We start from the raw sequence: 14,950 nt of genomic DNA, 5'->3' as shown, positions 1-14,950 counted from the left end.
GATGACGTCGTCGCGAAGCATTTCTTCCACTTGGTCCCGGATGGCTTGTCGTTCTCGCGGTGACACACGGTAGGGGCTTTGACGGAGAGGTCGGACGTGTTGATCAGTTATAATGTGATGCTTGGCAATTGGCGTCTGTCGCACCTTCGGCGATGTCGAAAAACACTCACTGTAGCTTTGAAGCGGATTGCAGATCTGGTCTTGTCTGTTCCGGGGCAGGGCTGGGTTGATGTCGAAAATGGGCGAGTTCTCTTGGTCAGGCGAATCTTCTGCCGATGGGTCAAAAAGGTCGAAGGAGTCTCGTACGTCGGATATTTCGTCGAAGATAGGGATCGTCATTACTCTGTTAATGTGCCGGTATTCTTGCTGAAATTAGACAGCAGTACTTCGGCTTCGCCATTGCGGAAATGTGCGATGCCTTTTGCGCTGCTGATTCCTCGGTCGAGGAGCAACTGCATGTTCCCCTCGATGATGGCTTCAGCGTTAATGGCTTTCGTGGCGCCTACTGTCACGATGACTCTTGAACGAGGTGGAATGCTCCCTTCGTCCTGCAGGACGGGTGGTGCAACGTGATTTTCCTGAGTTTTCATCGAAGGGATGGCCTCGTTCGTCGAAAGCGTGATCAGCTTGGATCGCAGGTTGGTGATCGCCTGATGCTAATTAAGGAAATTCATGCCCAAGATCACAGCGGCGGGAGCATTGCAGTAGCACAACGAAGGACGCTGGATAGGTATGTTCTTTGACAGTCACTCGCGCTGTGCGTGGTCCTGATGGCGCAATGAGGTGTCATGTGTCGAATAGAGCGGTAACTTTGCGACCGTCGATAAGCAATTCTAAGTCGGATGTCCTGGTGCTTGCGTTGTGCTTCGCCCCCGCGTCAGGTCACGGTTTTGTCGGATATGGGAGTCGTGGGTAGAGCGTGCCGTCGAAGCTCTTCTCGGTGGCGGCGTAGTTTTGAAGGCGGTTCGCGTCGTGGTTGTCACTGTATGCGGTGTCGGCGTGTCAGGGGCGGCTTCTTCATGCGGCATGGTCGTTGGAGGATCTTCGGCGTTTCGCCCATGAGCAGCCTCACCTCCAGAGGTTGCTGTCTTCAGTTTTTCCTGCGTGAGCTGGGAGACCTTCTTCACACTGCGACTTCATAGCTGCGGCGGGGTGACGCAAAGTGCGAGGCTGACGGCGATGGTGAGCGCGAAAGGAGGTTCTGCGCGTACTCCTCTCGAATGACGCAGGTACTCGTCGATTTCTTGAGGATGTTGGGTGAAGCATGGACGTGGTGCGTCAACGGCAAATCCACGAAGACTGAAACGTCGGTACGGGCAGTGACGAAGGATATGGCCGACCTCACCGGAATGGAACACAATGTCCGGTTGTCGGAAGTCCTCCAGGCATCGCATATCCTGGGACTTGAGCATCGCTGATAGGCTAGGCGAACGTGGGCAGGGAGGTGTCGTTCCAGAACAAGTGGTTCATCTCAGAGAGGACGTAGGGGGTGTCGTTGGGGTGAGCAGTGCGTACTGCAGTGGCGTAGGTCATGGCGCGGGGTTCCGTGGCCGCCGGGTTGCCAAGTGCCCTGTTGCACTTCTTCCCGCGCCACATCCGTTAGAGTAGCTGTTTGGGGATGTTCGGAGGATGGCAGCAGTCGTCGTAGCTCTTCGCGGATGATTTCGTGGATAACTTCCCGCAAGCTGTCGCTAATGGTGGTAATCGTGTCCGGACAAATTGCAGAGACATAAGCAGGGCGGTTTTACTGTCGAGTCCGGACGTCGATCGCCTTCTCGATGGTGGCGGCTTCTTGCGTGAATTCGTCTAAGGTTTTTGGCGCCTGGCGGATGAGGCTGCCAAAGAGTTGTTCTTTTACGCCGCGCATTAAAACTGAACTTTCTTTTCCTTAGTCATGTCAGGATCAGCGCGGCGAAAGAGGTGCTTCATTTCTTCCACGTAACAGCGTATGGGCTCGTTCGGAAGCTGGCTCCTGGACTCGAGGAGTCGTTCGGCTCTTTCTTTCCTCACAACACTTGTGAATATCTTCAAAAGTTCTCGTCCTGTTTCTTCTTCTGCGGTCTTCGTCTTTGCGCTGTTTGCCTTTCAATATGTACCACCAACTCGCCCGTTTAGCTTTTTGTTTCAAAAGTTCTCTCTTGAATAGCCCCCATGCCGTTAGGGAAGACTCGTTGTTTTCATACCACCTTCGTGCTGAGCCTTCCACAGAGAAAAAAACGTGCCCTAAGTTGCTAGCATCATCCCAACTGTTGAACGATACAACGCGCTCAAATTGGTCCCACCATTTATTTGGGAGGCCTTCCCCTGGGGGGCCACTGAACGTTGGCGGCATTCGCGGCTGCTGTAGGACTATCGGTGCCTGCGTCGGTGACGAGGGCATGGTTGACGTTGCGGCGTCTTTTCGTTGTCAGGTGTTATCCGGCGGGGTCCCGAATTCAGGCTGCTCTCTCTGGAGATGTCGGATGGCTCGGTTAACTGCTGGCTCGTTCTCCGGTGCGAAGCGCAGATTCGTTGCGTCACGAGTTGAAGGTGTGTCCGTTACATGGACGGCCACCCCGCACCTCCACCAGATGTTACGAAGTGGTGACTGTACTCCGGAGAGCAGGAAGGCAGCTAAAATGGTGTCTAAACAAAACTCTTTATTTTGCTGACTTGCGTCCACAATGGGCTGAATCACTCGGCGGCGGCGAAGCGACAAGCGTGTTCGGTGGTCTTCGAACAGAATGCCCTCCGCTGTCGGCCGTGCTCAATTTAAAGCTGATAGCAAACTCTCCAGACAAAGTATGTAAAGTTACTAGAACAGTACTGGTTACCATCGCTATCCCTATCCATGTACTGCTACGAAATCACTCCAGGAGAATGCGTCTGTTCTCCTTTACCAGCTCCTCCACTCACGCAATGTTTTCGTCCGTCACTACGCGGTAAGCCTGCCCTAGTCTTGAGGCATCCTGCACAGAATTTACACCGCCTTTAAGCTTCCTACATCGCTCGTAAACTCGCTGCAACTACAAACTGGAATCACCGTACTGCATTGTCATTTAGCGAAGAATCTCGATTACGTTGACACCTTCATTACACAAAAAAACGCATCGCAGATCGCTGCTCAATCGCGGTGCATGTTGGCAGCCGGGCAGCCATCTTGATGTGCACGCTGCTGCCTTTTGTAGCATCACTATGCCACTTGTAGGTCAATTTGTGAACCTCAAGGAACACTACTGCCACCTGCAAATTCCATCGCACAACTCTTCGAAATTTTGTGGAACTCTTACGGTTTTCATTTGAAACACCAATGCTCATCCGAAAAATTCAGACGCCATATTGGAACTTATATTTGTCGTTTCAGTCACAGTACCAACCTTCGTCAGAAAAAGCAGGGCTACAGGCAATTGTCTATATTGAAACGGTGAGGTTATCAGTATCAATAATGATGACGGGGAATATGTAAGAACAACGCCGATCTAAATGTAGGTCACAGCGGTGCAGTCATACGTGCGTCAATTGTGGTTTACAGATCATTTAAAATAACAGGAAAACAAAGACACGCCATCAAACTACATTGTATATGAAACTGCGGAGTCAGCACGTGTGCAGACGTGCTTTACAAATAATCGACAATTGTAAAAAAAACTAAGACACGCGGCGAAACTACAATAATACTGAGCCTACAACAAGCACGCAATCAAATGAAACTAAATAAAACCACTCAAACAAAAAATAACACCCGGTGGCATGAAATAAAGAAGAACGTACGCATGGCACAGAGGTTATTTTTGGCCACGGAGAAGCTGTTTCATTGAACGGAGTAACAGGGATAACAGTCATGTTCGTGGTGACCTTTCAAAGCAGCTTTTGAAAAATGGCGTTACTAAGATGGGCCAGTTAGTTTTCCTATATATATATATAAAGTTGTGAATAAAAAATGATTCTCTGGCATTGCGGTCATAGTGTAATCAAAACCCAGATTCCAAAAAAGTGATTTTTGTTTATTAACTGAGTGATCTGGAATGCTTGCGTCCTTGGATAACGGCAGACAGTGTAGGCTGGCACTGCGAGACTTCTGATTTTTAAAACATAATCTAAAAGACATCGCCGTTTGACGTGTATTTAGGATCTAAAAGACGGAACATTCAAATAGGTGAATTCCATTTTCAGTGTCGCAAAGGGATACCTTTGCTTTTTATTCTCTAGATGGAAACAATACAAGCTGTTTTCGATGTTATCATCAAAGGAAAAATCTGACAGCGACATTTATTGCATGGTGCACAGCCTGTAAACATGGGGCGGGGGTGCTTGGAAGACATTAAAAGTTTCCGAAAAATTTTACCACGTCGGAATACAGCTCGTGGTGGTTTCTGAAAGATGCTCTCTAGGCACTCAGTTTGTGTCATGATATTATGATGTCTTCTTAGAATACGTGTTATGTTGTGCACAGAGGCTGAGTAGGCTAAGGCTAAGTTAATTTGCTTGTACCACAAATTAGCGTCTTGCAATGAAGGGTGTCTGCGCGCTTCACGGCGTCGCCAATTATTTTTGCCTAATATTCTGTTTCGTAAGAAGACGTGGAAGTAGTGCGCAGTTCTATGGAAGAGCGATGGTTTGAAGAGTATCCTTCTAAATCGAGGGGCCTGACTATGGAATGCTAGTTTTGCAATGTGGAAGGAAAAATGATATAGTGCAACCTTAAGAGACCGGAAGCGGGCCGAGTGGGTGAGGGAACGAAGGCGGGTTAATGACAACCTAATCGAAGTCAAGAGGAAAAAATGGGCTTGGGCAGGGCATGTAATGCGAAGGCAAGACAGCCGCTGGTTAAGAGTAACTGAGTGGATTCCAAAAGAAGGAGAGCGTAGCAGGGGGCGGCAGAAAGATAAGTGGGTGGATGAGATTAACAAGATAGCAGGGATAAGGTGTCCACAGCCGGCAAATGAAAGCTAATTGGAGAGACATGGGAGAGGCCTGAGTGCAAGGAGAGTGACCGCAATCAGGCTGATGATGATAATGTTAAATTGAAGGTACTGTTGACAATCAGTAGGTTTTGCAGTAAAGGCAAGCACTTAGTTTGTCATTGTGAAGTTACAGTGTCACATCAAGACAATTAATAGCTGCATCCGAGTACCATTGGGTGTATGAGATTGTTGGACGAAAATTATTGAAATCTGCAATGAACTTGGAGGCGCTCGTCCTCCCCACGGTGTCATATTATAAAGTTATGTTCAACAAACTTCTGTAAAGTAACTGTTTTAATGGATGACTTAGCAGAAATTCAGGTTTGGAGAATCCCGTAAAGATATTGGCATAATTAGGCCCTAATTTAATTCACATTGAGGTTCCCCTAACCTGAGCGTAGTCGGTTTTATCAATTCGGAATTATTAAGGCAAAGTATCAGTTACAAAAGAGTGCCTAAAGCAGAGCTATATCTACGGGCCTATGAACGCAGTACACATCATAGACGTTCATTACGGACTGAACACCACATGCATGCGGTATATTTACATACAGTGAAACTACATCTATGAAGACAAGTATCGAATTCGGCTACCTTCCTTTCTGTAGCTCCGTTTTTTTTTATCTTTCCAGCTTCGCGAGTTTGACCTCGGCAGTGACTTCCTCACCTTCACTAAGATATCCGTCGACGACGTCATCCTCCACGAAACCTGGAAAACACTCGAGGTGAGAGACTACGGCGCCTCATAGCCTAGCCTGAGGCCCATTCTCAGAAATAGATATTTTCCTTTTCTTTCTTTCCTTTTTCACATCTTATCATTCCTTTTGACGCCAAGGCCCGCAAGAGACCTCGCACCCACTCTGAGCCTCACATAAATCACTTCAAATCATCTTCTGTAGACAACTTGTATAGCGCGCCGGCGGTCTTCAGTGAGAAAGGACATGATCATTAGCCCTTACGTCAGAACTGGTCTCATCGAGAGACAGAAAAGCATAGGGCTAAGGCAAGCGGAAGGCTTTGCTTTCTCATGATTGGTGTGCATGAGCTTCGTTCACAGTTCGCCTTTTTCAACTTTTCACGCTGCCTCTAACACATGTGATCTTCATGTCCTTTTTTCCATATATTTCAAGCATCACAGACTCACGTATTAATAAAATTTCGCATAATTTACACAAAGAAAACTGGATAACCTCCTTTGAGCCGGCGAGGCTAAGCGGGCAGAAAGTACTAGCAACGCGACACTCGAACCGAACAAGAAGCTGACGCGAAGAAAACGACAGTGAAAACCAATAAGCTGTCTTTGATCAAATACTCTTCCGTAAGCTCAGATCACAATATATTTGTCAGAAGAGAGTAAGTTCTAAGATTGGGGACTTTAATGCCAAGCCGGGCAAGGAACGGACAGGCGACCAGGCAATGGGTAATTAAGGTATTGGTTCGGAAATAACATAAGGGATTTAATAATAGAATTCAAAGAACGAAATAATTTACACTTAAAGCACACCTTCCACAATCTGAGGAACCTGAAGTGGACATGGAAGAGTTCGAATGGTGAGGCTGAACATGAAATATACATGTTATTGCACACGCATCCTGCCAATGTGCAGGACGTGGAGGGGCTCGGTGAGGTACGATGCACTGACCACAGCATGGTAAAGCCTTGAATTAGCCTACAGTTGAAGAGAAAGCGCAGGAAACTAGTAATGCAGAAGCCCACCAAACATTTATCGGAAAGAGAGAAAAAGTAGAAGGATTCATGATCTTACCGCAGAACAGATATTCCGCTTTACCCGAGTGCGACGACATTAGTGTTCAACAAATGAAGGACATGCTCACAAATATCATTACGGACTGAGCAATAGAAGTGGAAAATAGAGGGGGGGGGGTGTTTACAGAATGCTGTCAGTATCCCTCACGAGAAAGACTAAAGAACTCCAAACCCTGAAGGCCTCCAACCCCATGATAGAATTGGCAGTGCTGTCAAATTTAATCCCTAAGCATGAGGTAACCGACATACGGAAGTTTAATAAGCAGAGAATAAAGCATGAAGGAAGGCACAATCTCAGCGATACAATTAGCGCGAAACCACTCATACGATTTTCAACACCGACCAGGAATAATGTCACCCTACATTGGTACGTACGTACTTTCGGGGACAAGAGATTGCGGGACGCGATTTCTTGGAAAAATGTTTATTGTAGTTTCACCTTGCTACCCAGTCGCCTGAGACTACTACAGGAAATAGGAGCATTTAGGCCTTTAATACCTTCATACAATATGAGGCGACCGTGTAGAGAGGTGCAACTACAATAAACATTTTCCAAGAACTCGCGTCCGCAAACTTTTGTCCCCTATAGTACAATATTCTGCCGTTGCCATACCCGACCTTACCAAAGTTACTCGTGTAAACTCGGGTAAGTTCCGCGGAGTGGCGCACCAGCTGCGCGAGAGATTGCTCGTGAAGAGCAACGTGGGTCTCACAAGCACCCCTGGTGGCTGTGACAGGAACAGCCACCTGCCAGTGCAGTTGCGCATCGCTTAGCCACTGCGCCACTGCACTGGTAGGGGTATGAGGGCTCGCCGCCATTTATGAATGTTAAGTAGAGAATGACCAATTCTGCCCCTCTGGGCATTAACCCACTGCAGATGTCGCAAAATACTTCTAAAGCGAAGCTTAAAAGCCCCATAATTTTGAAGAATGAACAAATGCTTTCGCAAGTCTGCTCGGTTTTACTACGTTAAATCTCGACCAATATTTTACCGCATGTTTACCAGAGGTATTCCGACAATCTGATTCGGAAAAATCGATGATCAAATTTCATGAAGAACGCCTTAGTAGTTACGGTTAGCTGATGACATTTCGTTGCTAAGTAACTTAGGGGGAAAACACACAAGACGCTTCACGGCCTAGACAGGAAAAGCAGAACAGAGGGTCGAAAAACAGCATGTAAAAATCTAATGTTCTTGTCTGATTGTTTGCAGATGACATTGTGTTATTTTGTCGCAGAAAATGCCTGCAAGACCAGGTTCTCTTGAATGACTCCTTGAAGGCTGTGTATTATTGGTGCGTAAAGTGAGGCATGGACATTAATTACGAAAAGTCAACTTTTATATTTGTGTCGAACAAGAAGACGCCATTAGCGTTCCCGTAGATAATTAATGACCGAGAACTAAAGTGTTCCAGTGAATTAAAATATTTAGGTATCACGACTAGTCATTATTTAAACCGGACTGGTCATGTACAAAACAGCTGTGGAGCAGCCAACGGAAACTTGGATTCCTAAAGCGGAAGCTAAAAAAAGCTCCATCGTATGCCAAACTACAAGCGTATTAATCAATAAGGCTAACTCTGGAATACGCAAGCATAACCTGCGATCCGAATCAGCAATATCTTGTCGAAAAAGTTCAAAGATTACCAGTAAGGTTTATATTTTCGTCGTGCCAAAGAACGCAGTCCGTATCAGAACTTCTTTTACGAGCACAGTTACCAACATTGGCTATTCGCAGAACAATTGCTAGGCTAAATTTTTTTTATCAACTTTATCATAGTATGTTCAGTCTTGATATCAGCTTGTACTTGCGGCCACCGGAAAGACTGTCATCGCGTACTTGCCATTCCTTTGCAGTTATGCCATACACGCCGAGAATGGACGTCTATAAGTTTTCGCTTCTGCCTAAAACAAATATAGAATGAAATAACCTTCACCGACGCGTATTCGACAAAACTTGTTCACTTGAAACCTTTGCAAAAGAGCTGGAAATGTGTTGTATTGATTGATTGTACCATTCCCACCCTGCAACAGCCCGCAAGGGCTAACAGTATTTGGAAATAACAATGATCAATAGCCATGGAAGAGAAAATGATTATATGATAGCAACCGAAGTGTTTGAGCGAATGTAGTGGCAGCAGGTCCGAACCAGAGAGCTGAATGGGACTAGGGATCAAACGCGAGTTGATGACATCCTGGTCGAAATCGATACGAGATGGGCATGGACATGTAATGCAAGATAGTCAAAAGTTGCTGAGGGTAACGGAATGGATTCTAAGAGAAGACAAGCGTACCAAGTTGCCACAGGACAGTGTTGACGTGAGAAATATGAGAGAGGCTTTTTTCCCGCAGGGGATGTACTTAGGCTGGTGAAGTAAATTATATTTCCAGGCATCTTAGCAGTGCTCTTGTCCCTGATAGAATTCGGAGGGCGGTGCGCGTGGTTTGCGCACAGTCATGTGGAAGAGCGTTTGATCTCATGATCTCTCACAGTCACTCGGCGAAATTACGATTCGTCTCGAAAGCGCCTCGAGATACTGCTGTCGCTTCACTACGGCGACAAATTATTTAAAAGTCAATTCGTTATCCGTGAGAGGTGCTGATCGCATAGTTATTCCCATGTTAATCATAGGGAATGATAACTCGCGGCGCTATTTCGCAGCGTTTCCGGGAGATGGCCCGGCGTGCTAAGCTCGGGTCCCTCGCTCACTCGGGCACGATGCCCGCCCCTTCCGTGCGCAGGAGGTGGACATCTTCCTCAACCTGGACTACGCCGGCGGAGTGACGCTGGCCGTGGACGCCGAGCTCATCATCGGCGGAGTGGCCTCACTGGCGGTCAAGGTGAACCACTTCTCGGCCAAGAGCCGCCTGCAGTTCTCCCGGAAGCCCTACACGCACTGGTCGTTCGCCTTCTACGAAGTGAGTGGTGCTCGCGTGTCACTCGGAAGGCCAGCCAGCATTACTCGTTGCAGGATTCGCCACGGCGCCGGACGGCGGCAGTCAGAGCCGGAGAAACGTTTTGTAAACCCGTTCCAGAATCCTCATCTCCGCCAATGACCCGCGGCGCGTGCTGTTCTCTCTCCTTTCTTTTTTTATGACGCTTCCTCCAGTGCCGCCTTCTACTCTCGAATTAATACGTCATTTGTACCGGTCTCGAAATGCGACGATATAGCAGATGAGCTGTCGAACAACAGGAAGGCGCCTTTTCCGTCGAGCAGCCACAGCGGAAGAATTCCTTGTCAGGGAAGCCGGTTTTGTCAGGATATCGCGACCATCGTGAGGATGCTCATTTCCTGAGCAGAAAGGGACGTGCTCTGGTTTGTATTGCTATGACGTCACTTCAAATCATAGTACTGGCTAGTCATGGAAGGGAGAAAGAATATTATTTTGGAAGAGGCGATCCAACTGGAAGAAGATATTCCAACTAAAAAGGTATGTTAGCTTTATGGTTGCCCTGTGCCCTGTCCAAGCAGTGCAGAGTCATTCTGATTTCATGCAGTGCAAAATTCGTGTTCTTTGAACTGATCACATAATTCCTATATAAGCAGCACGCATAAGTTTTTGTGCAATGTGTGCCATGCACCCAAGGAACGTCAGTGTGTGCGCGTTATTGAATAAGTCGCTAAGTATTGCCACAAGACCGGGTATCCGATATTTAAAAAATTAGTTTCAAGGCCATAAGAGACGCAGTAACTGTTTCACGGACACCTCAACTGCGCCGTAAGGAAAGGAGGGAGTGCAAGACGATAGAGGGAAAAGGGCGCCGTTGTGGAGAGCTGCGTGTGATCTTCGACCACCCGGTGTTTTTTTACGTGGAGCAAACGGCAGAACATTGCGTGTTTTCTATCAATGAGATAACCTACGCACGCGTTTTGCCTAAACACTGACGGTAGCGTAGCTTCTCCTTAACGCCATGTGCTCTCAGTGCTTGGCTGATTACTGTTTCGTGTTCGTATTTGAATACAAAACATTTATTGTTGCACGTGCTCACCATTAATTCAGGCACCACGCATACTAAATTGCAGTAGTAGAGAGGGGACAGTTAGTTATATGTCATATTTCCTAACAGCATGAATTGAATGAGACAAAGACGCGGAAAATCTACGCGGGCAGTGCTAAATAATATTCACTGGAGGAACTGAGGTTTGTTTATTGCGTGTGTATGCTACCTTAAGTAAAACCTACTCTGCACTGTACGGTGCGTCTTTTGCGCATTTCTCTCACGCCGTCCCGCTATTAAAAGGCGAGATCCCTGACCCCGCTTCAGTACAAATTGACATTTTCCCGGTTCATACACCGCTAGTCGTTAGCGCATGAACCAGCAAGTCATAAAATGTTTTAAGTAGGTGAACGCTAACAAACGTCATCCCACTGCGTTCACAGTGTCTCAGCTCTGCAGTGTGCAAAAGCAGTGCCGGTGTCTTACACGACGAACGCCCCATAAGCGCAAGCTTCAAACTTTTTACTCGGCATGCACTCGTTGGAAGTTAGCCCTGATTGCAATATAAGCAAAGACGGAGGAACGAATCATCGTTCACGCTCGAGTCGCGACACCCAGCCGTGTGCACGGCAGCTTCCGGGCATCAGCGGCGCGTTTATCGCTTTCGTCCACTGCGACGGATGCGTGCTGAGGCACATTTCGCTACTGCAGGTGACGGAATTCTCTCGTGTTTAGCGCGCACCACCGATATAAACACCTACTGGGATCGACTTGCTTACTGACACTCGTAAGTTGAAGTAGTAGTAGTAAGTGTTTTTATTAAAACAAGTCGGAGAATCGCCTTCTTGTATGTGTGCAGCCATGGACTTCGACGTAGAGTTTCGTTACAAAAGCACTCGCCTCGTTCGAAACTCTCTTGAGGAACAGCACTGTTTTTCGGGTCACTGCTGCGCACTGCGGGACCTGCAACATTTTTGCGTGTTGAAGCGTTGAGATGGTAAATACACTCATGACAACGTGGTCGCCTATATACCCTTGATGTTACGTTCGCAGGAGCCCAAGATTGTGATATCGGTGGAATCATCGCTTCAGGGCCAGAGTTTCCCGCAAATTGCGAACATCATAACATCCACGGTGCGTAGTAGCAACCTTTTGATAACAATAAGCAACCGCGCCGTGTTATCGTGCGGCACATAGAAAGCAACTTCCTCCTATTCCCGCTGGGGGGCGCCACAGATCAGGCGGACGCTGCGCATCAAGCACACGATTCCCAGCTACAAGATCCGCATCAAGCCGTTCATCCTGCTGCCGGACCTTCGCATCGCGCCGCCGCTGCAGGAGAAGATCAGTCACAAGGGCAAGCTCGACGTCACCGTGGTCGAGTGCTCGCGGCTGGTGCTCTGCGAGGGCTCCTTCCAGCTCTACTGCATGGTGTCCATCGGTGCGCACCTCTTTTTATTTCACGCCCTGTCGCAGTCGGAAAGAAAGCGCTCAGCGTGCAGTACCCTGCCGTAAAAGTAGCGAAAAAAAACGAAAACCTGAGTTTTTGCAGGGTCAAAAAGCAATTGAACAGGTTTTAGAGATTGACGTGTTTAAAGGGATCGTTTAGTTACTGTACCCCCCCCCCCCCCCCATTAATCTGACGCCAGTCGGCGGTGAAGCCTACTGACGCCATAAAACACCCTTCAGAAAGCAGCAGCATCCACCAGCCACCTCCCATGTGTAGCCCCTCTAGCTAAGGGACTACCTGCCCACCGCTACCCTCGATCCGCCTCCTCACAGCAGTCTCCTTCACCCTCCTAAGACCCCATCCACCCTCCAAGCTGTACCCTCCACAAGCGCCACCCACTTTCAAGCTACCCACCTGCTTTCGCCTTCCACCCGTTAGAAGGCCACGCCGCACCGCTACCGAACCGTTCGTAATCTTCTCATGAACTTTACCTCGAAAGTATTTTGTTCACTTCAGACGAGAGCTTCAAAAATTTTATTCGAGTTTTAAATGGAAAATTCTTTTTCCTGCCAGTGGGCCTCTGCGAAATATGCTCCTAATACGTGGTCTCACTTTATTCAGGAATTGCGTATGGTGTTTTGGCGCGTAGCATATCCTGTAAAACATACCATTCTCAGCTGTGTGGCGCGTGCTTGTAAGTGACCGACATCTATAAAAGTAAATAATTTGCGTGTTGTTACATTTTTGCTCATAGATCGTGAGAAAAAGAAAAGAATTGAAAAAGAGGATGCTGGGCTTTGAGGACAACTTATTGCACACCTTTGAATGTCGATATGCCGGACGGTTATAACTAACTCTCGAAACGTACTCGAGTGCAACAAAATACCCAAGTAAATTTCACTGGCACCCGAGTAAAAATATTTCCTAACCATTCAAAACCTTGTGAAAGCAGCTTTGCTAAGGAAACTAATATTTGTTTAGATGCTGTGACGATTCCCCAAGGCAGCAGACGCCAAAGGCACCGCAGGCGCCTTCTCAGCGGCACCCAGCTGCACGGGGGAAAGGGAAAAGATAATAAACGCTCCCCCGCTTTTCAAGGAGAGGGGCCAGTCTGACTCCCGCCAGCAACGTGTACTCTCGGTTTACGGGGCGCTCTTCCAGCGCCCTCCTTAGGGCACGTCGGTGACCCGTTCCGGCATTCGCTTCTAAGCTCACCCCCTTACAATACTATAACAGATGCAGTCTCAGAAAGTCAATGTCGACTTATCTTGCGGAAGGCATCGTCCAAGTACCATGTGCTAACACTGCATAAGAACATTCTGCTAACAGCTGATAGCAAAGTGACCAGCTCTTCTCTCTAAATAGTTTTCTGTGTATGCCTGGTGCTGTAGGCAAGAGTACTTTTCCACGCGACAGTTTGAAGAATGAAACATGCCACACTATGAATGCAGAGGATTCCCAGTGGATCAACGTGGACAAGATTGTTGGCACAGCCTGGATCCCCATAGACCTCGAGGTCAACAAGGAAAGAGGTCAAGCCACTGGAGTCGAACTGAAAGAGGTAAGCAGCTGCTCCACGGTGGCGAGGAAGCATACATTTCCGATGCATTAAACTGGAGCGCTTGTGAGGCGCGTCAGCAGAATGGGCGGAGCGATGGCATTTGTTAACCATTTATGCTTGTACCCTGTGTGCTCTCCTTCGGCAGAAGCTGATCGAAGGAAAGTTCCGAGAGTGCGTTGTTGTGGACACCATTGCGCCCAATTCCCCCTTCGCATCAGGTGGACTCGTTGAGGTGAGTAGTTTGGGCTTGTGGCAACTTACAGGCATGCCAGGCCCCTTGGGGACAGTATCTAAGAGGCGTTTAAGGGGGTTTTCTCCTTGGATGTGATAAGGACAAGGTGGTGTATTTCACTGCAGCAATTTTTATGATTTCCTGCATTAAAAAATTCAGCACACATATTGAGAGTAATAAGGGTGCAACGTTTAACGCTCCACTGAGGCTGAATTTCAAGCAGTTGGAAGATGGTGTCAACCTTTTCCGGAATATTTCTCTCTTAGGCTGGGATACTTTTACACATTGCAATGCTAAACCAATACTGTCACTTAGAGTTTTTTGTGGCGAACTCTACCCATTATGTAACCTTCTTGCCGACTTTCTTTCAGGGAGATATCGTCATTTCTATAAAGGGTACCGACGTTACGGATATTAAGCAGGCCTACAAGCTCTTAGCCAAACACGGAGAAAAGTGAGATAATGCAACAACGTCTTCTTATTCAATATTTTCTTCTGTCTCCTGATGCGCGCTCAATCAATGGCATGCTTTTTGAATGCAGAGTCTCCATGAAAGTTGAGAGGAAATCGGAATTCAAATGGCATAAGCAAGCCACAATTGAACAGCAAGCGCAAGCTCAAAAGGTAATTCTTATGGACATTTCTCGTGGCTTTTTTAAATAATTCTTCAGCTCAGCAACGTCCAATGGATGAGACAGCAACGCCTAATAGATCATCATCATCATCATCATCAGCCTTACTACACCCACTGCAGGGCAAAGGCCTCTCCCATGTCTCTCCAATTAACCCTATCCCGCCTAATAGATATCTTGCCCATAATTTAGGCTAGTAACATATGAGAAACCACATGAGCCCCAAAAAGAGATCATTTAAGTACAGTTATATAACATAATGTACACTCATTTTCTTTTCGTTGACTTCAGCAATGTCAAGAAAAACGTTTCCTCATCTGTATACGGGTGATCGAGGTCAATCAAGCTGCTCTTGTGCAAGATGCCGTCAGAATGATTGGATAAACGAAGCTCTGACGGAAATTTTATTCCGTCGTCCTGACC

General features: G+C 47.3%; 1 protein-coding gene across 1 annotated transcript in view; it reads left to right on the top strand.

Annotated features, from left to right (window-relative positions):
* The window catches only part of LOC144129511 (PDZ domain-containing protein 8-like), a 62,192-nt gene that overhangs the window by 14,945 nt on the left and 32,297 nt on the right, over positions 1-14,950 (top strand). Inside the window, exons 4-11 of the mRNA XM_077663670.1 lie at positions 5,576-5,668; positions 9,455-9,631; positions 11,706-11,786; positions 11,889-12,093; positions 13,494-13,663; positions 13,809-13,895; positions 14,267-14,349; positions 14,438-14,519. Of these exons, the coding sequence (XP_077519796.1) occupies positions 5,576-5,668; positions 9,455-9,631; positions 11,706-11,786; positions 11,889-12,093; positions 13,494-13,663; positions 13,809-13,895; positions 14,267-14,349; positions 14,438-14,519 (978 nt within the window). The remainder of the gene's footprint in view (positions 1-5,575; positions 5,669-9,454; positions 9,632-11,705; positions 11,787-11,888; positions 12,094-13,493; positions 13,664-13,808; positions 13,896-14,266; positions 14,350-14,437; positions 14,520-14,950) is intronic.

The sequence above is a fragment of the Amblyomma americanum genome, chromosome 4 (assembly GCF_052857255.1).
Source record: "Amblyomma americanum isolate KBUSLIRL-KWMA chromosome 4, ASM5285725v1, whole genome shotgun sequence".
Taxonomy (NCBI): domain Eukaryota; kingdom Metazoa; phylum Arthropoda; class Arachnida; order Ixodida; family Ixodidae; genus Amblyomma; species Amblyomma americanum.
Note: the sequence above shows the minus strand (reverse complement) of the source record. Positions and strands in the feature narration are given on the sequence as shown.